The sequence below is a fragment of the Larus michahellis genome, chromosome 1, assembly GCF_964199755.1.
Source record: "Larus michahellis chromosome 1, bLarMic1.1, whole genome shotgun sequence".
Classification (NCBI taxonomy): domain Eukaryota; kingdom Metazoa; phylum Chordata; class Aves; order Charadriiformes; family Laridae; genus Larus; species Larus michahellis.
In genome coordinates this window covers 84,747,848-84,775,820 of record NC_133896.1, presented here as the reverse complement: position 1 = coordinate 84,775,820, position 27,973 = coordinate 84,747,848, and the positions used below count along the sequence as shown (strand labels likewise).

Genomic DNA, 27,973 nt, shown 5'->3' with positions numbered 1-27,973 from the left:
AGGGACCTCTGGAGATGATCTAGTCCAACCCCCCTGCCAGAGCAGGGTCACCTAGAGCAGGATGGATAGGAATGCATCCATTCAGGTTTTGAATATCTCCACAGAAGGAGACGCCACCACCTCTCTGGGCAGCCTGTTCCAGTGCTCTGACACCCTCAAAGTAAAGAAGTTTTTCCTCATGTTGAGATGGAGTTTCCTGTATTCCATTTTGTGTCTGTTGCCCCTTGTCCTGTTGCTGGGCATCACTGAAAAGAGTCTGGCCCCATCCTCTTGACAACTCTCCAGGCTAAACAGACGCAATTCTCTCAGCCTTTCCTCATAAGAGCGGTGCTCCATTCCCTTGATCATTGTCATAGTCCTATGTCAATAGCAAAATGTGCTTTTCTTGATCAGGTAAACATCAAGGTACCTCCTAAAGATGACAGTGATTTGGAAGTCATGAAGTCTGGCCGTTATTACATCATTTTACTGGGCAAAAGCATCAGTGTGACCTGGGATCTGGCCATGGGAGTCTCAGTTATCTTAAAAGGCAACTTCAAAGTGAGTGGTTTTTGCTTTACTACTTATTCTCACTAAAGAATGCACTTACCCTGTCTCTGGGGAGTAGCATTTTTTTAATGCAGACATATACTGATAGAGTTCCGTGGAGTATTAGGCACTTGCTTGAAAATGAAGGGATTTTTTTTGTAATACTGTAAGGGTTGCTTACTTTACCGGTAGTTCAAGTGTAAGGGATAAATTCTGGGTCGTTGGAGATGAGCTATGACAGAAAGGATGAATGCTGTCATGCCTCAGAATAACTATGCCTTGAGTGATTTCTTCTGTATTCAAAAAAAGCAGTATAAGGAGCCAGATTTACTAGTGATGGTGATAGGACAATCACCTCCATAAATAATGATGTGGGATCGTAGGGACATACTCCAAACAGATCCAACAGGCACCACTGAGTTGTCATCTTGCTTTCTGGAGCCCTTGGAGACAGTACGGTCCTACTTTCAGGAAAGCAGAATGCGAATAGGAGCTAAACTTTCTCTGTGAGAGACTATATCTATTTTAGTGAACTTGGCAAGGCCAGGGATAATTCGGTTTTTAAGCCATTAAAGCACTAAGCTAAAAAGACTTCTTAACAAAACCCCGAGCCAGTCTACAGATGTAAGTTTTATGTATTTTGTGTTTCTTTCCCTGCAAGGATCAAGTGTGTGGTCTGTGTGGAAATTTTGATGGAATCCAAAACAATGATTTGACCAGCAGCAATGAACACGTTGAAGTTGATCCAGTTGACTTTGGGAATTCTTGGAAAGTTAATCCACACTGTGCTGATGTTGAAAAGGTGATTGCAAATGAACTGTGAAAACGAATTAATACAGGTTACAGTATCAGTCAAGAGTGGGCAAAGAGGTTTGAAAGGATAAAAATAAATAGAAATTAACTCCTTCCCTCGTATTTTTTGCCAAATAATTTTATTTCTTGAAATCTGATAAAAGATCAATTAACTTATTTAAGGCCTCTGTGCTGCCTGGCTTCAGGTGAACATTAAAATAGCCAATCTGTATGGTAGAGGCTGTTCATAAAGTTTGCCAGCCCAGATGCTTGAAATCCAGGTATAACTGGAAATCTCATTTTAGAGCTTAATCTAAAAAACCCAGCTGTAATCTTCAGACAGGCGGAGTTCAGATAAAAATTTCATATTTCCCTGTGCAAACTTCTATATCCCAAATTTTAGTCTGTCCGTTTATGCACAGATTAATTTCTTTGTGTATGCTTCTTTTAGATCATTCAGTTATTATTTTCAGATTGGAGAGGCTTGAATGGAAAAAGCAAGATACAGGACAGGATGTAAGACCTTATTGACATGCTATCACTGCTTCTGAATATTGAGGAGGTTACCTGCTATCTGAAAGTGTTATCTATGTCCTGGTGCCAGAGACTAAGTGATTTCACGGGGTGCTAGTTATGCTACACGTGAGAGCGTACTTCCTTTTTACGAAATATGGAGTTTTTGAAGAATGCAATTGAATAATAAATTTGTCTTGTCTTGACAATAGTTATGACCAAAAGTATTTCCAAATCAGAAAGTGAGAGGAAATAACTTGAAGATTACTTGTTTTGACATTTGTAAAATGAAACATTTCATTCAGATGATGCTTTTAAGGCTGAAACTTTCTCCTGAAAATTCATCTAATTTTTTCAAAGAGAGAAGGGGGGGAAAAAAGTCCTTTTTTTAGGTATTACCTTAAAAGATTTAAATTATCAGAAAATAAAATGAAGCATTTATTTTTGATCACATGAAATCTTTTGGGTTAATTTTGATAAATTATGTGCAAGTGTAACACAGCCACAGTATTACCTTGCTGAATGTCACTTTTTAGATATGACTTGATCGTAGCACCAGAAGAAGTTGCAATAGTGAGGACTGAGACCACAGGGTGAGACTGAGAAGGAGAAGCTCCTCTTTTCAGTGTAATAGGCACAGGACAGGACCTCCAAACTATTTCCATGATAAATGCCGTGTCAATACTAGTGCTCCTTGTTAGATAAATTAAATGAGAGAGGGGGAGACTACTGAGCAGTGGCCATGGACTACTGAGCAGTCTTATTGTCTGCTTAAGACTGATCGTATTTGCAAGTCTCCTGGGCCTTCTGTAGAGCTGTGAATGATCGTTTTTCAGGGTGGATGTTTGGTACAGTGGGACTTTTCATCATCAAAATATCTATGTTAGAAATGCAGCGTACAAGTAAGAGCTGGAGAAAATGCAGGAGGTGACCTGCTCTACTCTGTGTTCTGCCGTGGCAGGATTTGTCCTGACAATTTCCTCTATCATGAAAAATGTCTAGTGCTAGTGAATCTCTTGCTTCACTGTGAAGAGTCCAGAGGTCGTGAAGGCGAGGCTAATGCAATGTGTGCTTGTATCTCACATTATTAAGCCCAACCAGGAACAGACCTTGATGTCTCCACTGTGTAATGGAAACGTAGTGAAGCAGGTGATGGTAGAAACGTCATGCAGCATTTTGTCTGGGGATCTCTTTGAAGAATGCAAAAAACTTGTGAGTATTGTGTCATGTGTTTCACATTCTTCAATTCTGCGTGATCTGTGCTGACACTGGTTACAGCTGCGGGGAAAAGTATGGTTGTGCTGACAGCACACGGGGCTTGGAGGAGGCTGACTAATTGACGTTCTCCTCTCTGACCCTGTCCTGTAGCTGATGCTTCATGGGTAAATGCAAGATAGCCCTAGTAGAAAGCTATAGAATAACTTCTGCTTGAAGATCTGCACTGATTTGTGCGGCAGACACCTGAACCCTTAGTGAAAGGAGCAGGCAAACCATCTGAAGGTTAAATGTGTCTAGAAGAAGGAGATGAGGGGAATCAGTGACTGTACCCCGTATTTCTCTTTTGTAGGTGAATCCTGAGCCCTACATAGATATTTGCATGTATGACACTTGTGCTTGCGAATCTATTGGGGACTGTGCTTGCTTCTGTGATGCTATAGCAGCCTATGCACATGTCTGTGCACAAAAAGGTGTTGCTGTCCACTGGAGATCACCAGCTCTGTGCCGTAAGTATGGGGTAGATGAAGAATTGGGTGAAAAGGTTCATGCTTTTTATCAGTAAGCTGTTGGCTCAGATAAACTGTTCTTATCCAGCTCTGCTCCTACTGGTGTCTGGAGAAGTTCACTTTAATGGGACTGGGCTAGCAGCTCACAGTGACATTTCCTCTCCCTTTTCTATTTATGTTCAGAGCCATACCTGGAAAAAACATTCCCTCAATAAAGGGATATAATAGCCTGGGGTACAAACAAATGTAGACAAAGAAAAGGTTTCTGTACATTTTCTTTTTTTTTTTTTAAATTAAAATTTGAAGATCCTCTTTTTGCAGTTGTTTTTATCAAAAAACCCCACCCAAAACCTCTGATCTAGAGCAAGTACTTCATTATGTGAAAAAACTTTTAAGTGTGGAGAAGTGGTCTGGCCTGAATGTAGTAAAATATTTTTATTTAAAGATGGAAATCTTTCTTTTTCTATGCATATGTTGTCCGCTTCGTACCAAGTTTGGTGTCATAGTTTTGAGAGACATGGTGAATACACTCTGGTTTGATTTTTCTTGCCTCCAATTCTTTCACTCCATAGCACAAAGCTGCGAGGACCTGAATAAACAAGAATTAGATTATCAGTGTGAATGGCGATATAATACCTGTGGACCTGCTTGTCCTGTAACGTGCCAGCACCCACAGCCTTTGGAGTGCCCTCTGCAGTGTGTGGAAGGATGCCATGTACACTGCCCTGCAGGTAAGTCCACCTTTTCCTTCAAGCCGTGACTTACCTTTTTCTGCAATTCTCCTGGTACTCATAGGTATTGCTGTAGAGTCTTCCCCTTGCCCCAAGGTGTTCCTATTGCATGAAAAAAAGATCTTACAGTCCAGAAACATTCACATATTTGTAAGGTTGGAGATTTCAAAAGACTTAGATGTAGCAGTTAATTCCTTAACAGGCTTACCGATGTGTTGTCACAACAATTTCTTACTGCATAAGGAGGAAGCTTGTTTGGCATCCTGGTTTGAGTTTGTGAAATGCGCACAGTGTGTGGAGAGCATGAGGTGGTGCCTAGAAGAGGAGAATGAAATACTGTCAGGAAGAAGGAGAGAGGGTGGGAACAGGTTGATAAGGAAGGAAGACAGGAGTATTAGGGGCTGTGTAGCAACAGAGATTGTTGACTAAGTAGGGTATGAATTTGTGCTGGACACTCATAAAATGCTCTCCTTCAGCGCAACTACTGCAGTGGGGGAGACCCATCACCTTGACCTGCTTACTACCTCCAAGGCTCTGATGCTCCTGAGAGTGCCCAGCAGGCATCCTCCTGCGAGCCTGAGCCTTTCAGCTTAACTGTTCCCAACAACTATCTTGAAGAAGGAAGAAAGGAAAAAAAATGGGAAATACAGGGTGGGGAGAGAAAAGACAGACAGAAAGGGAAAGAGTGAAAGACAAGCAAGAACCAAAAGGAGATTGAAAACTCAGATGAATAAATAGCTTCTCAAGGCAAAGTGAGAAGACATGAAGGCAAAGAAAGAAGGTATTTTAAGACCTAAAATGGCTATTCTGGGCCCTGCTATCTCTGACCAGAGTGAGGTAGGGGATACCAGGGGAAATAAATAATATACATGTAGAAAGAAAAATGCCGTTTTCTTCTGTTGTCTTCAATGCTTTGTTCTAAAGAAATATTCACCTTCTCTATGGTACTGGCTGTTTCAGGTTATACATTGGTTTAAGTACTTCCAATATCTAAATAAAAGTGGTTATGAAGGAAGGAAGTAGTTTTCTGTGTCAAGCTGGCAGTGGCCCTAACACAAGCACAGTATTCAGAACATTTGAGCCCAACTCAGAAGCCTTGTTATGTTTTTTTGTAGCAGGCTAAATGCAATGATTAGTTTTGCAATTCATGAAAACTGGCATCTTTATACTAATGTACTATTTTGAAACAGGGAAAATACTTGATGAGCTGTCCCTGGATTGTATCAGTCCAGAAGACTGTCCCGTGTGTGCCATTGGAGATGTCAAGATCCCACATGGAAGGAGAATATATTTGAACAGAGATGATCCACAACACTGTCAGTCTTGGTATGATGGGTTTATACAGTGAAATAGCAAGCCTGTTGAGTAGGATGAAGAGATGAAGCACATCTACATGAATAAGTTTTGGACATAACCTTTAATATAACACTGAAGGTGAAGGTTGGAAACCATCTTTTATGTCAGTATCCCTTCACATACAATCTGAAGCTGAAGTTTTTCAATGACAGTAGGGATTATAAGATGTCAGCTGAATTTAAGCAAGTGAAATTCATAAATTCCTTTCAAAAAAGGTCTCTTCCAATGTGTAGGTGGTCCTACTGGCTTCAGATAATCCACTTCTTTTTGTGTAAGGTGTGATTCAACATCAATAAAGCCATCGGACTCTTTCCTTCTGCCAGTGCTAAAAAAAATCCTACGTATTATGCAAGATCTAAATGTGCACTCAGTGCACATTCCATAATGGAAATGGAAATAATGGTGAAATTAATGGCATGGTGCGCAATGCTGTGCACCATGCAGGATGTGGGCTGTCAGCTGCAATGCAGCAGAGACTGATTTTCCTTCTGTATACTGCCCAGTGGCATATCACGCCATGGCCTGTAGTATCTGAAAGTTTGGCATTCTCCGGATGTCTAGACCTTTGAATACTTTCGCTAGTCACTTACAGTGCTGTGAATACAAGAGAGTTTTCCATTTTGTAATTTGACCATATTTAATAGAAACTGAGTTGTAAAAATGCAGCAGCTATTAGCCCAGACTAACACCTTAGCTCCAAATGCTCTGAACCTCACAGAAGCTCTGAATTGGTATGAATTTTGAATTCCTGGCCTCTCGCCAGGGTTAGTGTATGTCTGTGCTATAAACCCAGGGCATGAGACTGTTAGACTAATCAATTAAATATATACATATTTTTAACAGTATACACAAAAAGCCTTGAATTCCATCAAAAGGTCAAAAAAAAGTCTTCGTAAATGAGTCTCTCTTCCCTAATTTTTGTAATCCTTAATAATAATTTATCTTAAATGTTGATACGCTGGCTGCTGCTCACAAAAGATTTCAGAACATTAGGAAAACTTACCTCACTAGGGAAACATCCTTTTGCATAGCTGTCACCTAATTTAGATGCCTACACCATCTGTACAAACAATAGAAAATATTGCACAAAAATGAATTTTATAGCAAATATCCAAAGGAAATTGGAAACTAGAAAAGGATTAAAATAATAAATCTTCTGTTGCTATATGTTAATGCCAAAAGTAGCTGTGCGTTCTTCAATTAGGATGACACTAAAAGCAGCTTGAAAAGAACATAGCGCTTTAACTAAGAGAACTTGAACTAAGATGCCACGTGTAAAGTGAAGTCTTTTCCTGGAAAATGGCACCTTCTACCAGTATTAAGTCTTTTAGTTTGTACATCCTGGATTTTCTCTGGCAGTGCAAACAAGCATTTTTTGGTCCTTGCTCTTTCATAAACTTTTCCTATTCTGTTTCTTGGGCTGTCCAGAAAGACAAGGAAAATATATTGACTGTCGGTACTATCTGTACCACCCTATGCATGAGTACAGTCGTGTTCTTTGCTCTCCTAAGTGAAGAGTATCATACAACCATGAATTAGAAGGGCAGAAGTACAAAGCCCTTCTAAAGATACAAAGAGTTGAATTATAAACAAGTTCCTAAAAGGTGGAGGGTGACAGACGTGAAAAAATCTCACGGTGGTACAGAAGGATGGTTAGCGGAAAAGGCAGAGATGGGGGAGAAGAAAAATGGGAGTTGAGATGAAAAGGGCAATAGGAAAACGTAGTAATGGAGGCGAGTAGAAATGATGGTGGAAGACATAGGACTAAAAAGAGATAAGAGCTACAGATGAAATACATCATTTAATATGAGAAAATGGACTGAAAAAGAGAATACGTTAAATAAGAGGAAGATAAGAGACATAAAAAAACCCAGAGGACAAACACGTGCCAAAGCTGTATTCAAACCCAAATGAAGTCAGGAAAAAGAACATAGTGCACTTTAGAGGTAGAAGAAAGGCTATTAGTTATTTTCACTAAGGTTAAAATCTAGGTAAACCTATCTTCCTCACAGAGTCCGCTAAGTCATGTTAGAGCTAAAAACATCTTTCCTACGCTAGGATTTTATTTTGTGTCAGCTGCCTCCTGTTTGCCTCATGTTTTGCTTCCTTGTGAAGCAAACCAGATTTGCCACTTCAGTCCACCAGGGGCTTGTAGGTAGCCATATTGATGAAGCTCAGTGGGTTTCTAGACAGTTTCCAGACACAGATTTTTACACATTCTGCCAAAGGCTGTTATAAGGAGAGTTCACTCTGACAAATACATCATATAGTTCATCATATGTTTCCTGGATCTAAACAAAGATGCGTGAACATATAGGCTTTAGCTGTAGAATACCTTGTGGAGAGTTGTGGGGAAATGGGGTGGGGAAAAAAAATAATTCACATTGGGTTTTGTTTTTGTTGTGGTTTTCAGATATTTCACTGTTTCTGTATGAACGTTCCTTTATTATATGTGAGTGACGTGTTATTATAAGCATTGATTTTTTTACAGTTAAATTTGGTGATTTTTGTAGTCTGTGTGAAGGGAAGAACTTAACCTGCGTAGCCTGTGAACCGGTGGAGGACACCCTAACACTGACAACACCTGTTCCAGAGGAGGACATTGAACTACCACCCAGTGAATACGCATGCAGCAAGATGATGGACTTGGCCTTCCTAATGGATGGGTCCAATAAACTGTCAGAGGAGGACTTTGAACAGCTGAAAACTTTCATAACTGGCATGATGAAGAAACTCCACATCTCCCAGAAGAAAATCCGAGTGTCAATTCTAGTGTTTAGGGCTGGCCCCACAATCTATCTTGGCCTTAAAGATATCAAAACACAGTCCCAGATGAGAAAAATTGTCCAAAGCATAAAATACACAGGTGATGAAGTAGCGTCTGCTGCTGAAGTCCTTAAATATTCTGTGTTTCATGTGTTTGGAAAAGCAGAAAGGACCAATGCCGCCAGAATTGCAGTGCTATTTATAGCAAGCAAGTCTCCAGGAAAACTACGCAGCATCCTCACAGCTTTGAAGAATAGAAAAATTGCAGTAATACCTGTGGGGATTGGACCATATGTTAATGTGGAGCAAATCAGGTTCATTGAAAAGCAGTCACCAGATAATAAAGCCTTCCTAATGAACAATGTGTTAGAGCTAATGGATAATAGGGATCTCCTCATTGATCATCTATGTGATCTTGGACCTGAAGAAAGTCCTCTATCACAAGCCACGTCCCCTCCAACAGCATCCAGTGTCTTATTTCCTCCTGGGGGACTCACAGTACCACCAGCCTTTTCAGAAAGGCCCACTCGCAAAAAGCTGGACATTGCTTTTATTGTGGAAGGGTCTGAAAATGTAGGAGAGGAAAATTTCAATGTCGTCAAGAAGTTCCTTGAGAAGGTGATCACAGGAATGAATGTGGGACAGGAAGATATTCATGTTACAGTCATGCAGTATTCAGAGAGTGTCACTCTGGAGTATTCCTTTAGGGAAATACAGTCAAAGGAAAGTATTATTGAGAAGGTGAGGAGCATACCGTACCAAGGAGGGAAGGCTACCAACACTGGGAATGCCCTCGACTATATTTCCAAACACACATTTACACCAGTGAATGGGGGCAGGCAAGATGTTCCTCACTTGGTATATATGGTGTCATCCAGTCCTTCCACTGATGTTATCACGCGACCTCCCAGGAGCATAAATGTTATTCCCATAGGCATAACCCCCAATGCAAATATCCAAGAGCTCAGAAAGATAAGTCAGCCTAATAACCCAATCATCTTGCATAGTTATAGCACGCTTGTTGAAGAAGCACCTGAATTAGTGCTGCAGTCGTGCTGCTCTCGTAAACTTTGGACAGAAATTCCAGGTAAAGTTGGACGTATTTTGTGTGTAATTTCCTCTTTCCTCTGTCCTGTCTCCTCTTTTTCCCCACTCACATCACTGAAATTTTAAGGATTCCCATACCTCATTTGGTATCTTGTTCTCTAAATGCCAAGGAAGGACCATTTATCTTCCCTGGAGGCTGAGGATGCTGCCCCAGTTCAGCAGTACTGAGCACAGACCTGCAGCCAGCCTTCTGTTGGCTCAGAAGTCCTTGGCTCCATTTGTCAATAAAGTACAGTAGCTTTCAGATGGTTGAAGGGTGACAGAAGAAAAAAATTATTCTCATCTGTCTGTTAAAATTATACTTCCTCTTTCCTGAAGAGACTTCATTGGTTTGGGGTAGGGGGGAGGAGCGGTGTTAGCGGTATTTTGTGCTTTTTGTTTGTTTTTGGGATTTTGGTGGTGGTGGTGGTTTCACTTTTTTTTTGTTTTGGTTGGTTTTGTTTTGGTTTTTTGTTTGTTTGTTCTTGGTTTGGTTTGGTGGTTTGTTTTTTTTTTTTTGCGGTTGTTTTTTTTTTTTTTAATCCCCTGAGAGCAAAATAGCATTAGTAGAAAAGCAGGAATTGAAATACTCATGTATCCCACTGAACATAAATATCAACGCTTTCATTAAAGGGGCATCAGTTATTGTTTAAAATGGCCATTGTCCTGCTTTGTTTTCCCAAAATGCAGGTATCTCTACCCTAGATGCTTCCACCAATAGATTAGCAGATGCCACTTCTGCTTATCACATATAAATAACTTTTTTTTTCTTCTTCTTCCCCCCCCCCCCGGCCTTTCTCAGAGTTGTGCAACAAACCAATGGATGTCATGTTTCTTCTGGATGGAAGCTCCAATATTGGAGCGTCAGAGTTTGAGGAAATGAAAAACTTCGTACGGGCATTTATTGAAAGTGCTGAGATCAGTATGTAATGTCTTTTAACTCAAACACATAAAAACATTTTCTATTCTTTTTCTTACACAGGACAAAACAGCTTCTCAGTATAAAGGTTTTTAACTTTTATTTTTAAATGACTCATTCCAATACCTCAAAAAAATTTATATTGGGGCAGTCAGGCTAGTAAAACTAGCTAGTAAAACTGGTTCAGGTGCAGTTCCGTTTCCTCCCAAACCAAGCTGTTCTGGTTCAGGTGAATAAAGGTTTGACAACCAATTCAGGGAACTGTGTGATGAGGAATAGCTCAGACAGCAGCTCTGATGAGCACTTCCCTTTATTCTGTACTGGGCATAAGAAGCGTGTGTGCCAAACAGCCAAAGAGGTCCCTGTCGCAGGATGGAGATTCAGCTGAACTGTTACTCTGCGGCAGAAAAGCAAAAATACATGTTTCGTTTTGGTTCAATTCTGGATTAGGTTCAACAGACCTGAAAATAATGGTTCAAATTCAGTTCTAGTTCAAGTAAGAATGGATAATTCTGAGGGTTTTTAGTTCAGGTTTGGTCTGACTGCAAGTTTTTGGTCTTTGGAACAGGCATTTCAGGTTCTGACCAGCCCTTTTTTGGCTAACCCAGGGTGTTAGAACTGACCTTTTAAGATTTATTTCCTGACCAATGTTGGATGACAGATGTTTTTTGGGAGTGCTAGACTCACTGAGCTTGCAGAGTATGTACTGATGGGAGGCACACCTCTAGCTAGGTCATTCAGCACAGATATTATTAATGTAACCACCCTGGCAGAATGCCGTACATCCTGCGCATACACGAAGGGACCATGACATCGTGTGCCCTTGCACCAAGTCCATCCGCATGGCAGGGGCTGCACGGGATCCTGTGTTCTCCCAGTAGCATTTGCTTTAATAAACCTGGATTTTTTTGATCAGAATTGAACTGTTTCAATTCAGCATTAAACCATTTCCATGGGGCAACTCCTGTTGCTGCTGGTGTTTCCCACTGGGTTTTGACATGTTTGTATTACACCTGTGCTTCCAAAAGAGGTGATTACCAGCATTTTTACTAATTAGAGAGCTCATAGAGGAAAAGTATAGCATTTCTGTATGTCTAGAGTAACTTAGCTTTTTTTTTTTTTTTGGAGATAGTACATAGAAGACGCTGTTTCTGAAAATTGTGTACGTGCATGATATAGAGAAGCAAGACAAGTGAAATAAACACAAACTAACACAAACCAAACAAATAAACCAACAGACAATTTATTTTAGCCTAGCTGTTTTCCTTGTCTTTGAAACCTGTAATAGCAAATGTTACATCATTAAGAACAAGACAATAATAACGAAGCTACGAAATGACTCCTCACTGCGGCCTTGGTTTTAAAATCTTTAAGATGACTGTGGAAAAATTATAAAGTGTAGTGAGTAGACAATCTTCAGAACAATATAGGGTGCAACGTCTGGGTACATGAAATCACAATTATTATTGACTTCATTCATAAATGTTTTACAAAGCATTGATATAGAATAGTATGCTATATACAGAAGTATCTTAAGTATACAATAGAAGTCCCTCTAAGATAATGAAGAGAGGTTCATCAGAAACCATGTATTGCCCAGTTCAATTCTGCAAGTCTGATATTAATTTACCATCTGTATCAACCCTCTGCTCATAGTTTTATTCATAGTTCTTACATAATATATAAGCAGAACCAGGTTGTCAGAGAACAACAGAACTTGGAATTTCTCTTCATTCCCCTTTGCAGGTCATGCTCCCTGGGTGCAATATGTCCCATGCTGCAGCCTGATGCATGTCACTCAAGTGATCTATGACAGAGGGAAATTTGCATGAAATGTAGTCATCTGGGGAGCTTGGCCCATCAGAAAAAGGGGGCATCAAACTACTGCTCTTGCAAAACCATGTGCAAATCAAAAAAAAAGACAATTTTAAAATGGAAAAGGAATAATATTTGGAGATCAATAAAGTGACATTCTCCAATCATGGTCAAACTGATCTGAGGTAAAATACTGCATGCTGATTCCTGACAGAAAAGCAACTGTTTCCAACAGCACTTGCATATTTTTTCACCTGGGAATAGTTCAGTTTTGATCTTTTGATTGAAAATGCAGCTTTCACACTCTGATGGAAAATCGCTGTCTAGTTGTGCTTAATGTAAAACACAACCATAATGTATCCTTTAGATTTATTTTAAGACATTCCTATGCACTGCTTAAAATGTTTATTTTCTGCTTTCTGCTTCAGGCAATACTTCAATTCATGTGTCAGTTCTGCAGTATGCCAGGGAAAACAATCTAGAAATTTCATGGAACATGCCTCAAGAGACTGAAAAGCTTGTAGACATGGTGCGCTCAATTCAACAAAGGGAGCAAGGTCCTACCAGACTAGGTGAGTGATTATGTGGGTGTTGATGTTTAAACAAGAGGGGGAAAAAATAATCCAGAAATGCTAAATATAGCCTGGCCCCAATCACTGATTCATGTCAATGCTGTTGCAGTAGGACTCTTGGGTGGTTTTTTTTTTAGTTCACTCATATCTTTACTATATGTACGTTTCTTGGTAAAGGTTCAATTCTCTCTAATAAAATGTATCTGTAGGTTACTCGAGTTAGGGTTTATCTTAACGTATTTTGGAAAGAAGAGGACCTGTTTCTTTTTAGCCTTGAAGTAATTCTCGAGATTTGCATTCATCATCTTACAAGCAAGCAAAACGTAATTAAGAAGTAAAGACTTTGATCATTAACCTTTCAGCGTCAATTAGTTGATTAGACATTTAGCAGCAGAACTGCTTATGCTAACTTCAATAGCTGCCCTCGCCAGATGTTCATTACTCTGTGCTGAGCCAGTGTAACTGATCGAGTTGAAAAATAGCTTAGCAAAACAGTAGTTATATTCTGGGTGGCTCAATTCCCTGATCCAAGTTGCTGCGCTGGTTCCACAAGGACTTGGGCTGGCACAAGGCTGGAGATGGTGCCAGGGAGCAAGGATCACCTGAGGCGGCACCTAAGCTGAAGAGTTACTTGTGAAATATCATCTCCTGTTCCAGACAACTGCATCCTGAAAAACACGTCCACTTCAATTTTCGTGTGCTAAAACATAACGCAGATTTCCCACTGGGTCTGTGGAAATTCAGTACACACACATGTATCAGTTGTAGGGTTCAGCAAAAAAAAAAATGATTCTCCTACAGCATAACTGATTTTTCACCAGATACCCTGAGAATTTTGTTCTGGACTGGAACCACATTTGCTCTGGCAGCCACCTAGCATTAGGGTCCTATAAGAGTTGAGGAATACACAGATTTTTAGGGTCTTTGGCCTACTTAAGACTGTAAAGAGTTATTGGTACAGAAAAGTGAGAAATAAAACCTGACTTCCATAGTTCGCAGGAGGATTAGCCATGATTGCTTTCTCAGCCTGGAGAAATAAAAATACCAGATGGCTGATGAGACTTCTATAGGCTCGTTGTGGGATAGATTGTTACGTACAAATAGATAAGTTTCACGAAGCCTTCCATGTAATGTGTATAGTAAGCCACACTGAATTACAGGATAAACACAGAAAACATGGCCTTTGGGAAATGAAATGGGAGCGGCAGCCACATGACATACTCGTTAGTGATTTGTTTATGTCTCATTGGAAAATGCTCAGAGACCACAATGAGGGATGTGGTATAATGAACCAAAATGGAATAGGGTAGAAGTAGTTCCTCCCAAATGAAGTAATGAAAATAAGTCACTGTGGTCCTGTCCTGCACCTTGTAATGTGTGTGAATTCGGCTGACTCCGAGTGTAGGAGACTCGGCATCCATGGGAAACGCATGGTCATTCATGTCATTCTGTCTGTGCTCGGGCCTCTGGAAACACAGAGGCTGCTTAAAAAGTCTAGATGGCTCAGTCTGGATGTTGCAGTTCCCTTGGTACCTTTGAAAACCCTTTCTAGCCTATGGAGGGCTTGATCAGGATTTACCTATAAAAATATTGTTACCACCAGACCAGCACTGTTTCTTCCCATTTGTGCTGGCGCTTCCCTATGGTAGAAACACGATGCTGTGTAATCCTTATTCAATATTTGCTGATCCAAATCATCCTATTTTGGTCAAAAAAAGCTATATGTGCAGAGAGCACCTGTGGGCTCTGTTGCCATTGCTACAGAAGTCTTACTGCAGAAAGTGTTCCCTTTTCTGATTCACTTAACCATAAGGAAACTCCAGGAGAGAGATACAGTTTATTCGTAAGACATCATGAAAAACTAGAGTATTTGAGGGCATAGGCAGAAGAAAAAAGAGCAGCCTATACCACAATGCTTTCCCATGCTAATGCAATATGATAACATCAGGCAAATTTTGGCTCAAGTAACCTATTGAGAAGAAGCTCTGGGGATATTCAGACATCATGAAATCGTGTACAGCTTTACACAAGAAATCACTGAAAACAAAAAAAAGAAAACTAACTACAGTCAAGAGCTCACTATATAAGCCTTCATTCATCTAAAAGAGTGATCTCTGCAAGAGAACTGAGAATCACATAAAGATGCCTCAGTTCAGCATTCATGGATATTTAGGAGAGTCATAGGGAGCACATTGAGCAATCCCTCCAGTAAATACTGCTTAACACTTTATAAAGACATGATTTTGCTTGCTCTTATACCTTTACTAAAAGTAGCTCATTTAGGCTGATGTTTTCCATGCCCGCTGCCTGCCTCACACTTGAAATTTGGAGGAAGTACGATATGTGTGGCTCAACTATATTAAAAGCATTATTAGGGAAAGAAATGTGTGGTGTCTCCCCTCCCCCCCCCCCCCCCCCAATTTAGGAAAAAAATCTTAAATATTTTTTGCTGAAACTTTCTATAATTATTAGCGTAATTGAATAGCAGCATTCAGCTTTGCCTGTCATGATTAAGAAGGCATAAATGTTTCCTTTCTAACCATCCACTGTGGTTTGGGAGGCAAAGGCCCACCAGAGCACTCTTGATTTAGATCTCTGTCCTGAGTGATGCGGTCTATGCAGAATTTTCAAAATCTCTCCCCCCATCACCCACACGTGGCCATGGTCTTGTCAGCAGCTGTCTGATCTAAGGGCTCCCAGCCACTGAAAGACAGAAGTCTTCTTCACTTGTTCCCCCGCTACTGTTTCTGAATTGGTGGTGAAAGCTCCTTTCTGAAGCCAGCTTTGGGTGCCTACTAGTCTTTTCCATGAGCTATTTGAATTCACTGTCCTGGCGGGTTTTTTGTTTGCTTGCTTGGTTTTTTTAGTTAATGTCTTATAAGGTTTGTGAGTTGAATGTGGTCCTGGTGGAGCCCAGGGTCATCAGAACCCCTTGGTGGTAAGAGAAATGCCGGATTTGTGACCTGCAGAGCCAGGAAAGCAGAGGAGAGGGTCTGGGGCCTTGTGGCCTGCTCCTTTCAGTGGTGGTGGGCTGTTGGACTGACAGATCCGTGCTGTTCATGAAAAGTTCAGCCATTCTGTTAATTGGCACATTTTAGTGCCAGAATATCGATGTGCTAAGTATTGACAGAGATCGATTAAAACATCCGTCTGTAGGATCAGTTTGCAATAGCTAATTTGTTTCAAAATTAAAATAATCTGCTATTTTCAGTTTAAAAAACCCCACAATTCAATGTTAAGACCCTAAATTTAGATAAAAAGACCAGCTTCAGGATTATCATCATAGAGGGCTGTTCCTGATTAGACAAATCCTTGGTTAAATAGATGCAATCTAGACTATCCGCAGTCCAGATAGCATTGTTTTTTTTTCTGTACCACTTCAAGTGCTGAGGAGCCATTTCTTTTTTGCTTCTTTCCCAGGCAGCTTTCAGTACTTGTGAGTGATTAAGACCTCTTGTAGTACTTTTTCTTTTTTGGTCGAGATGTTGCAGAAGTGTTAGCGAAACCACTGAGGCCACTTAAGGCACTGATTCACAAGTTCCCGGCAGGAACCTCTGCCTAACCGGAATCCCCTGTCTGTCACAACTCCACAGACCCTCATGGGGGCTTTACATTTTATTCCTCATTTCAGGCAAAATTAAAGAAAATAATTGCAAAGGTTGCTTTTAAGCAGTTTCTGCTTTCCCTGAGGCACCCACCAAACCATTAAATGTCTGTGCGTTGGTTTATTTTCCTGTAGATTGGCTTATTCTGGGATGAATCTTTTTTATTTCTTGGATGTATTTCAGATGTTTCTAGGGCACCTTGTGCTCTTTCAGTTCATTCCATGATGTTCATAATTGCTCCCAATCTGATATCTGTGATTCAGATTAGCATGCCTTTTGACACATTTTTCCTCCTTTATCCAAATCATTAATGAAATTATTCAATAAGGCAGAATCTAGTGTAATTCCCTGTAGATCCCCGTAAACACCTCCAGCCCTGCTCAACAGATTCTCTTTTGTCCTTAAAGCTTGCTTATGTCCATTTAGTCAGCTTTCAGTCCTTGCAGGAACCTCTATGTGAACTATTCTGAATTATTACTTCAGAATGCAAGTCTGGCTTGGATGTGCATCAAATGATTTAAAAAAAAAATAAAATGAAATTATTCAGCTAATTAGCCCTTATTGAATAGTTTTGTCCAAGGCAACCAGAAAAAGGTTCTTACAAAGCCTTTTCTGACTGTCAGAAATTCAGCATCAAATGTTCATAGTCTTAGCTGAGAGAAGGCTGTGCAGTGATGCCATCCCTTCTCCATCTGCCCCCGCCTCCCCCCTCTCTGTAGGATATCTTCTGTTGGCTTTGCTCTAATGATTATTCAAAACAACTTTTGTTTTGTACTCTATAGTGTAGTTGGGAGTGTATCAGCACTGAAAGGTGGGGAGAAGGTGCTGTGCTGTGGTGGCAGCCTTTGGAATGACTGACCTGCCCTTTTTAAAGCAGTCCCATTAGATCAATGTGGGGTTTTGGGGTTGTTTTTTTGTTTGTTTGTTTGTTTTCTTTTTATTTATTTGCATTTTTTCCCTGGACGTTTTTCCTGATGACTAACAATCACGCCCTGCTGACTGAGATGAAAAGCTGCTGGGGGCTCAGTGCTCCCGCAAGCTAGGCCTTTTTGTTCAGTTATCCAGATAAATGTTTAGATGCTCAAATTTGGGAAGGGTGTGTGTGTGTGCATGTGTAAAATTAATTGTGTCTGTTATGCCTATCAGGACCAGCATAAGTGTAACGTGTCAGGAGGCAGTAGGAGAAGAGGGGGCAGGAGGTCAGGGACGGACGACCAGACACGCATTCCTCATCACGTCCACTGCCTTTGGGAGCAGATATTTTTATTGTGTGTCATGTTGCTCTCAGCAATGTTATTCTGCTGTATGCAGTGAAGGCTTTTGGCTTTGAGACTTCCATCTTGATTTCTCATGGGTTGTGTGTCCAATGCCTAAAATACATGTGAGTATAGAAGTCATTCTGCTTCCAAAGCCCATTTGTTGCCTTTTTCCTTTTTTTTTTTTTTTTTTTTGATGGTGCATTTTGTATGTGAGATACAGAAACCTTTTGTAACAATAATACATGAGACTAACATAGTTTACTCCTATGTTCAGTATGCGGGAACATGTTGCCTGCTAGTCCGGACTTGGGGTCACATGCACACACAGTGAAAATCCTTAAAAACATGTAACCCTTAAAGCCCATAGCAAACCTCCCATTCACTTCACTGGGGCTTATATGATAACCCTCGTCAACACTAGCAAATGATGTTTTGGCCACTGTCAGGTTTGCTTTAAAGACAAAAAAATTGTTTTGTTGTTTTACGGAGCAGGATTTAGGGTATTTTCTATTAGCATTTGTTTTCCTCTAGGGTCCATCACTGAAAAAAAATAAAAATCTGATGGTGTGTTCCCACACAGCTTGAGAGATTTAAGAGCTAGGTACAACAGAAGGGCCCAGCTCCCTGAGACCTCAGTGCTGCACGCTTGCACTGCCTTCCCTTCTGCGGGGAGGGGTGTGCATTGGGCCTTCTGCAAGCTGAGAGAAAGGCCAAAATGGCTGAAAACAATGCACTTTTTTTTTTTTTTTTTTTTTTTTTTTTTTTTTTTTTTTGGAACGGCTATTTTTCAGACATGGTGAGTTGCCCGAGGCATCTGGCTGGGTGGGCAGCAGTGCTGGCTGCAGGGGACTGGGAGGGCATGCCCAGCTGGTGGCACACCTGGAGGAGAGGACCATTCCTTCTGCCAGCAGCTCGCAACGGCGCTAACGCAGCCAGAAATGTGTTTGCAATGTAGGTAGATATGTCAGAGCTGAAGGGGTGTACAAGGCACAAGGTGGTCTCATAAAGGCTGAAGCCCATGTGGCTCAGACCTGGTCATTTTAAGGCTAGTTTAATTATGACCAAGATGCTGTGCCCTCTTTCCAGTTTTAATAGAGCTTGGTGATATTTATTTCAGCATAAACATTTAAAATTTCTTTTACTGGTATGAAAATGGCAGATTACTGTTACGTTGCAGTCTGGTGGTAAGAAAATGTTCAGGTTGATTGGTTTATTCGTAGTCAATATTTTTTATTGTGGCCTCTGAGGAGTTTTGTATTACCCTCCCTGGTGAGATGTAGAAACAAACAGCTGAGAAGTGACAGCTTCCAGCTTGGAATGGTGACTTTCTGAATCCCTCCAGCAGGGCAAAAGTGTTCGTTTGATCATGTCTTCAGACACCTGGCTCTTTTCTCTAGAGCTGGCTTCAAAATAAGGGGAGAAATCCAGATTTTTCAGTACACTAAAACAAATTTTCCATGCGTTAAATTGAGTAATTGTTTTTTGGGGATTTTGAAATAGTCCCTGGTTCTATTACAATGGAAGTTGATTTCTTTATTAGAAATTATGAAAATAATGGATTTTCCAGTTTACAGATATGTATGGAGGTTGCTAAAAATTTTCAGAATTAATGGGGAAAGAAAAATGGAGCTGGAGCAGCTGGTGACCACACCAACCACACAAAAGTCGATGGGTCATTAAAAAAAGACAAACATAGAAATTCCAAGTACTTTTCAAAAATGAATGAAAAATCGTTTGTGATTCTGACTGTGCAAAAGTTTAAGCTAAAATATTTGGAGGTTAAAATGTGAAATACTTTTTTAGTAATTATTTATAGGACAAACGGGAAATGAGTTAGTTTTCTGGCACAGTGACCATCCTGAAGCAATCTCAGGGATTGGAATATAGTCATATTAATTTTCTGTATTTTGTTTTATCCCTTAGTTATTTATAGGTAACATGCTATTCTGCATCTAACATCTACCTCCACAGATATACAGAGTAACTACTGGAAAGCAAAACCATTTGTAGCAATGATTGTGAGACAGCTGTACAAGGACATGAGTTAATACCTGGGGTTAGTTAATTTTTCTGGTCAGGAATAGCAGTTTGTGAAATGGAATTGCCATCACCCAACTAACAATGATTTGATAAATATTTTGTTGCAAGTAGAAAAACATTCAAAACTTTGAGGTTTTCACTGAACAAAAACACTAAGGCGTTTTCGTTTCGTATATAAAATATGACTTGGAATTAAAATGGGAATGAAAATCAAATGACTAGAACAGAACAAATATACGCAGTTGGAAGAATTAAATAAAAGATAATAATTATATAGCGAGATCATAATCATTATATACTTTCTGATCTCGGCTGACATTTCCAAAAAGCATTTTGATTTGAACAAGCACACAGCTTTCCATTTGAAAACTATTCCTTGGAAAAATACGTAACCCTTTCTAGACAGGAGATTGCTAGTGAAGGTAAATGGTGCATGATGGATGGAAGCTTATCGGAGGAGAAGCTGATGTGGATCCTATTCCTGCGATAGGTCTGACAGGGCCTGCTAGCAGTTCCTGGTGGGTCTCAGCTCTTTAGGTGTGGACATCTGTGTGGAGAGATGATGCATGAAGATGAGGCAAAGGCTCTGGGGAGGAAACAGTGATAATGTGCTAATGGGGAAGAAGAGGACTCTGGATAAGGTGGGAAGGGGGTACAAGACTGTCATTCAGGGTCTATAAGGTATATAAGACAGCAGGAAAGGATGGGGAAGCCATGGTAATTGAGAAGGGAATGTCACTTCCAAACCAGTACTGTGGCAAAGGAGACGTTTAGGCTTTTTTTCAGATACCTATTCTGGGCTAGATTCTTCCAAGGCATAAATTCTTCCTGAAAGCTTAATTAAAGCCTTGTAGAATATCCAATTGCTGTAGCCACGTTATCAATAGTCGATGTGCTGTCAATAGTGCTTCCTAGAGGTGGTCCATGCTTGCAGAAGCTTGGGAAAAGGTTCTTTGTTTTTTGCCATTGAAAAGGGGTGAGTGACATGATGAAAGAAGACATGAAGTGCAAAATGTTCAGATGTGCTAAGGTATTTTGTCAATGTGCTGGTGAATTATCTACGATCTGACTTCCAGTGTTTTACAAATGTGTTTAGTATTTAAAATTATTTAGTGAATTCCTCGGGCAAACAGATTTCTGCTCCACAGTCCTTGCAGGTTACTCAGAGGAACTAGTTTTTCAGGTATTTGTTATTCACTGTTCACTGTTTGCCCTGAATGTCACATCAGTCACACGGTATCATTGCTACTTCCTGACCTGATAACTTCCAAGTCCAAAGGAGGTTTTAAGAAAGCTCCCTATCATGATTCCCGGTGTAAATATTTGTGCAAATACATACCCAAATACAAGTAATAGCAAAGTGCTCTCTTGATGAGGTCATAATTTTGAACAAAAATTTGCCCGAGTGTTCATAAATGTTAAATGTAAGGGCAGCAGCTACCCACTTAGGCAAATTTGTGATTTGAGCTATGGTAGAATTTCTTCATGTGTTTTGTGGGGTTTGATGGGTTTTGTTTGTTGTTGGGTTTTTTTGTTTGTTTGTTTTAATATGGATCACCCAGTTATAGTACGGTTAGTCTGAGTCTAGATTTCAGAGACATTGCTGGTAGTAGGGAGGCAAGATACCTTTTTGCACCCATAGAAAAAGTTGACCAAATTAGGGAAGGACTAGATCCTTTCTGGGAGCTGAGCAACTTGTGTGTACAATTCAGTGGTGTGAAGTTGCAGATCAGATAGCCACTGGATGTCACTGTTGTTCTGCAATTGAGAAATAAATACATTTTCTTCTACAATATCTTCTCTCCTTTTGTGTAACCAGTAGTAATACGTTGGAAAAGGTAACTACTAAAGTGAGGAGCATAACTTTATCCCAATGTCTAAGGAAAAGTGGTAAAATTCCCATTACTTCGGAGACTGGGGAGCTGAGGCTGGTCTTCCTGTGTTGAGGGGCATTAATAGTATTGGTAGGTTCTTAGTAGCTGAGACCTTTCGTGTGGCAGCAATAAAGCAGACATTAAAAGTTCTTTAAGAAGAAGTATTTTCCATAACTGTATAACCTACTAACATAAAGCAAGATTTAGTTTTAAAGCCTTCCATGAGTTTTCTATCATAGCTTTCATTTATCTGTTTATTTCTTCTTAGGAAAAGCCATTGATTTCATAGTTCAGAACGCAATGTCAGAATCCCATGGAGGGAGGCCCAGCGCATCCAAGATTGCGATAGTCATCGTGTCGGGGAGATCAGAAGACAGTGTGGAGGCGGCTGCACTTTCTGCAAGAATGAACAGTAAATCTTGTTTTGCTGTCATTATTTTTAAGCAGATTTGTTGCTTTTTAAGTAATGCACTAGAACAAAGGATGAAAAATTAAGGCACTGGTATGTTCACAGAAGTTCATTGGTATGGACTTACTGTGCGTAATGTTCTGGTAAGAAACAGGCCTGAACAAAACCTGCCTGATGAAGATGCTTCTGAATTACTGGTAAATTCAGGACCAACCTACACTTTAAGCTGAACAGCTTCCATAGGCTTCACAAATTAGTGGCATTTAGTTTTCCCAGTTCCTGTGAATAGACAAGGATGACAGAAATGTGACCTAGTGCTATACATTCAATACTGTTGCAGTACAGTGAATCTTGAAAGGTTCACTGCAATAATAATAAACAGGCAGAACATTTGATCAGATTCTGCACTGACCTATGCAGGAATATACTTTGGTATCAATGTGTGCTGCATTATATTTTTTCTTTTCTGGCTGTAGTCTCTATACCTCAGCTTCCTCAGGTGTTCAACTGAGGAACAGTGACTTCCTTTGTAGGTTGCTTTGGGAGCTATTGAATAAGGCATGAACTAAATAACAACTATTATCTTTTAATTAAATGACTTGAAAATAGTCCAGTTGCCCTGTAACTGAAGAAAAAACCCAACATATTGAGTTTTTTTTACATTTGAAAAAAAGTGAAGATGTTGTCATTAAGTCTGCAGCTGCGTTTGTTGACCATGCATGATCTTATTATACTTGGGACTAATAGAGCTCATCTAAGCTAACACTGTGATTAGAGCATTGCCATTTCTGCCCGTAATTGCCTTTAGCAATTAAATGTGGAAGGAGTGATGCAAGTAAAACATGAAAATTAACTGTTGGGAAAAAAACTTTTCCCAATTCTTTTTTTTTAAGAAGCAAATGAAAAAATATGACAACAAAGACCTCCTTCTCCTGTTCATTGCCCATTTAAAACCCTTTCTTCTCTTTTCCTAGGGGTATCCCTGTTTCCAATTGGAGTTGGGAACAGATATGATGAAGAGCAACTAAAGACTTTGACTGGGCCATCAGCTGCTAGCAGAATCATGAAGCTTCAGAATTTTGAAGACTTATCCACTATGATCACACTGAATAGTGAATTTATCAAAAAGGTGTGCATGGGTAAGTACAATATAGTTGTAGCCTCATAAGTGGAGCAAGCCCCCCAAATTGAAATAGAATAGAATCATAGAATGCATTGGGTTGGAAGGGACCTTTAAAGGTCATCTAGTCCAACCCCCCTGCAGTGAGCAGGGACATCTTTAACTAGATCAGATTGCTCAGAGCCTCATCAAGTCTGGCCTTGAATGTCTCCAGGGATGGGGCCTCCACCACCTCTCTGGGCAACCTGTTCCAGTGTCTCACCACCCTCATTGTAAAGAACTTCCTCATGTCTAATCTAAACCTGCCCTGCTCTAGTTTTTTTTTCCATTTGGCAATGGTTTTACTTTTCCCAACGCCAAAACCAGAATGATTTTTCTTGATTTGAAAAGTCAGCCCAATGCTCGTTTGTTAGTTTTTCACCAAGAGTCATCACAAATGCTAACCTAGACCACCACCATCACAAAATCTGAGCCCTTTCAGCATGTAGCCAACTGTTATTCTAATTAACCGACTTTCAGCAAAATTTCTAAACCTACTTAGGCCTGAACTTTCAAGATATCATCTTAATAATAGGGGCTCATCATTAACTGAAGGACACCAGGAAAGCTCAAACTGTCATGAATGGGGGCATGCTTCAGAAATGGTACAAGTTAATTGAGAGTAAAGATTTCAAGTTACATATTTTTCTGCACAGACCTAAGCACGGTTATGTGAATATGTACACAGAATTCAGCCAAAGTGTAAGGGGAAAAAAAAAATATTAAGCAAGAATTAACTTTTCCAGGAAAACAAATACTGGGGAAAAAAGTGTAAAATATATTAATGAAACATTCATTTATTTGTCGATAGCAATGCCCCCAGTCTAAGAAAACTCACTGCAACTCCGGACAGTATTTTACTTCTTTTGCCTCCTTGATCTGTTTGATATAAATACTTATTACTCACACTGTTGTTGTTATTTCTATTACAATAGTATCTACATGTTCTCTCCACAAACCCCTGTCTCATCATGTTAGTCATTGCACGGGTTTTTACCAGCTTTACGAGGGCTTAGTTATGTCTCCATTAAAATAAGTGGACTTTTTTGCAGAGCCAAGTACCACTAAGAATGAGGAAGTTGCAGAATGTGCACAGTCCAGCTTAGAGATATCCGATCAGTCTCCACTGGGATCACTTCTGGCATTTTAAAATCTCTCCAGAGCATCAAACAGCTGCCATTTTCTAGATTTAAACAGCTGCCATTTTCTTTCTTTTCTTTTAAAATAAGCTTTTAAAGATGCATTTCCTTTCCTCACACTGTAAAATATGTGATTTTCTTGCCCTAAATTACATTGATCCAAGATATAGGATGGGGAGCAGGAATTTGAAACCAGCAACTATTTTCTTATTGCAATCTGTGCTATAACCTCTTGGTACTGGAGGTGAAACCTTTGCATTTTTATGAAAGGTTTTCCAACAGAAAAAAGTGTATGCTCAAAAACTCAAGTGATAGGTATCTTATATTAGACACCTAAATCTGAAAAATTTAGCTCTCCCTTTTGCTAATGGTAAAGCCTTTGCTATAGGGTGGGAAACTATCTTCTTATTTTGTGTATTTTGTTTTGTTTTGTTTTATTTAAGTTTCTTACAATCTGTAAAGTATAATTTTCCCCTCCAGACTCATACAGTTGGATTTCTTGTACGGAGGGAGTCTTACTTTATGTATGGAAAAGGACCAAAAACAATACTATTAAAAAGGTTTAAAAGATTTCCTAAATGCTTTCAAAATACACTACTTGTCCTGGAAAAGACAGACCATATAGCCTATATATGCTAGCAGTATTGTATTATATAAAGAGTTTGCTAGTCAGTGTTTTAATTTCCTAGACACGTGCTTATCACACTGTCATACCATAGTACTTACATGAAATTACTTTCCATATATCTTTAGGTGTGTTATGAGAGCACATTGATGTAGAAAATGCAATTCAGTGGATGCCTTGTTTTTGCAGCTATTTTCATACTTATGCTAGTTGCTGACAAATCTTACCTTAAGGTTATTTGCTGTATTTGTCTTTCTGCGTTTAATAAATGTGTGTATGCATGGGTGCGTAAATTCTCATTAACTGCTAATTACCAGAAATATTCTCAATTCATCGCAAGATTCAGAAGTAGGGCTGGAACCTGCCTCACAGCTAAAGCCATGATCCTTTAAGTACCATCTGGGCAGAGCTGTATGTCAGTACAAGGAGTGCTGTAGAATTACAGCTTACTGGTTGCCCACAGGGTATTTTGGGACCAACATCATTGCAGAAGTCAGGTAATGCTGACTCTTGTACACTTTGGACAAATGCCTGCAGTCTTCAGGTAGGGATTCTCACATTCTAGCACCAAAAAAAAAAAAACCTTCTTACCTCCTAAATCACATTTTTAAGTAAGCAATCTGTATTTTGGTGACCACCACTTAAAATGCTGGATAAGGGAGGGAGATGGCTAAAAGATGTCTGTTTCTCTTTCAGACCCTGTCAGAGAATGTATAGATGAGGATGGAAACAAAAAGAAAGTAAGTGTATTGCCTGAGTCATCCATTTGGATTTCAACCTACAAAAATTCATGCAGGACCATGGATACCCTCTTAGATAATCTGAAACAAAAAGTGTTGGACAATATTAAGAATTATTTTGGAGGAGAAAAATGTTGGCTTTTGAACTGGTGGGATAACTTTGCACACATAGGAGACTCCCTCTAATGACACCTGATCTTGCAGTGTGTTGAATGCTATTGAAGGCAATGTAGTGCCAAAACTTGTGACTGTGTGTGTCTTCCCTGACAAAGAAAAGTGTCTCCATGTCCTGATGAAAGAACTTCTGGCAAAGCTGGACATGGCCAGAGTAAAGGTAAAAAGCATAGTCGTTGTCCAGACCCTCTCCTTCTGCTAAAAATACAAGTACCTTGTCCCTATGAAAATTTTATAGGAAGGTAATTATTGTGTGATAGTCATCTCTCTAGGGAAAACCATCTCAAGTAAAGAAATCAAAGTTCTTAGTTTTTGCAGAAAAGCTTTTATTAATCCTGAGAAAATGCTCAGATATATTAGTAAACCTGTCTGATCTCTCAAAAGTGATCCGGTCTAAGAAATGAATGATGTAGATGTTATAAATGGTTCAGTTCCTTCATCTCAGGTGAAATGCTGAGGTTTTTGAGTGTATATGATACTTCACACATTTAAAAATATTAGCATAAGCTTGTTGCGTGTTTTCTAGTAGGGGTCAGTTATGAGTTCTACCCTAGGATTTAGCTTGAATTTCCACTACATTAAAAATATTCCTTTGCTTTTTCCCTTGTGAAGACATGACTGTAGGGAAGGATGTGGCTGATAAAGAAACTCTTATGAATTCTCTAGACATAGGAAATATATGTGGATCAAAGCTGCTTTACATGGTTGGCCTTGGCCAGCTGGTCAGGGCACAGAAAGACTTTAGCTAGGTCAGACACTACGTATAACCTGGTGGCTTTGAGGTTGGCCTCTGGGGTAATAGAAGCAGACACAGCTACATGTAGATAAGTGCTGGGAAGCCTCAACTTGAATTTCAGACAAGTCAAGTTTCATTTTTTTGGTGGTAAACTTAAAGCACAATTTCTGTTCTGGCTAAAATGCTTTTGGAAGAAAAGAGGCCAGGCTCCAGTCTGTATTAAAAATGAACCACATTTTCAAATTTAGGTGGATTTTGTGTTATCTCTTCTCTCAGCCAGAAAAAATGGGTTTAGAAGGCGCTGCCAACATGGTAGCCATTACCTTTTGCAGCAGGCTGTTGAGCATCCTGTCGTGCCTAGAGGACACCATGGAAATGTTCTGCCTCTGGTGTTGAGCACCCACCCTCTGAATTCCTCTGCTGACTCACGGTCAGTAATGTGCCATCGTCGGCCTGTTACCCTTTTCCAGCATAGTCCACAAATCCACAGGGATGAAGAATCAAGGCTCTTTCCTAATTCATAAAACACAGGCTCTTATATCGGTTCCATAATATTTTAGGCGTTATTCAGAGTTACAGCAGGAGGCTCAGTTCCCCAAGCGGGATGTCTGTCATGCACCTGGAGATTGTGGGAACTGATCTCTTGCAGTTTGCAAGGAAATCAGAGTTCTCAGGATCAAAAAACTCAGACTAAATCCTGTCTAATATCAGGAGTGATGTGACTCGTTACTTTTTTTTGTTTGTTTGTTTCTTTTGTTATTACTTCTACCCTGGAAATGACTGTTGAAGGAAGATTCATGGCTAAGGTTAGTAGCACAAGGACAGAAGATCAAATCTGCTAGGTCAGGCCAAAAATCCATCCAACACCCTGCATTATGTGTCCAAAAATAGACGTCAGGGAAGAGTGTAAGTAAGCATATATGATCCTTCCCTGAACTTTCCTGGCCTTTAATAATTTGTGACTCAGGGACACCCTGAGCTGCGAGTGGCATCTGTTTTGTTTCATAGTGCTCAATAGTTTTCTCTTCCGTGAATTTGTTCAGTCACTCTTTGAATCCAAGTAAGTTTTTTAGTTACTGAACATATCCAGTGGCTAAAGTATCATATCCAGTAACTAAATTAAAAGGTGCCAGCTGGTGAACCTGGTTGAGGTGCATGGCTCTCTCTCCTGCAGATGCACAGTAAGAGGAAGAGTGTGCAAGTCCAGGTCCATAGGTTCAGAGCTCCCTTAGAGAGGAAGTCTGAGGCTTCCTCCGGTGTGCTGGCAGGCTCATCGGTTTCAGCAGACTTATCCTTCATGATTTAGAAACCTCTGCTTTTGCTTTCCTTTCTGTCTTATTCTTACTCCTACGATTTCATATCAATTGGGATTTAGGCTTTCTTTGTCTTCAGAGTCCCTGCGTTTTCCTTT

At 39.9% G+C, this 27,973-nt stretch overlaps 1 protein-coding gene across 2 annotated transcripts in view; it reads left to right on the top strand.

Moving 5' to 3' along the window:
• VWF (von Willebrand factor) overlaps nt 1–27,973 on the top strand; it is a 146,023-nt gene that overhangs the window by 66,990 nt on the left and 51,060 nt on the right. For both annotated transcript variants that reach the window (XM_074589548.1, XM_074589537.1), the window contains exons 22-33: nt 394–540; nt 1,190–1,330; nt 2,926–3,045; nt 3,401–3,557; nt 4,130–4,288; nt 5,479–5,614; nt 8,158–9,497; nt 10,299–10,418; nt 12,659–12,802; nt 21,849–21,992; nt 22,964–23,128; nt 25,609–25,652. In XM_074589548.1, coding sequence (XP_074445649.1) covers nt 394–540; nt 1,190–1,330; nt 2,926–3,045; nt 3,401–3,557; nt 4,130–4,288; nt 5,479–5,614; nt 8,158–9,497; nt 10,299–10,418; nt 12,659–12,802; nt 21,849–21,992; nt 22,964–23,128; nt 25,609–25,652 — 2,817 coding nt within the window. The remainder of the gene's footprint in view (nt 1–393; nt 541–1,189; nt 1,331–2,925; nt 3,046–3,400; nt 3,558–4,129; nt 4,289–5,478; nt 5,615–8,157; nt 9,498–10,298; nt 10,419–12,658; nt 12,803–21,848; nt 21,993–22,963; nt 23,129–25,608; nt 25,653–27,973) is intronic.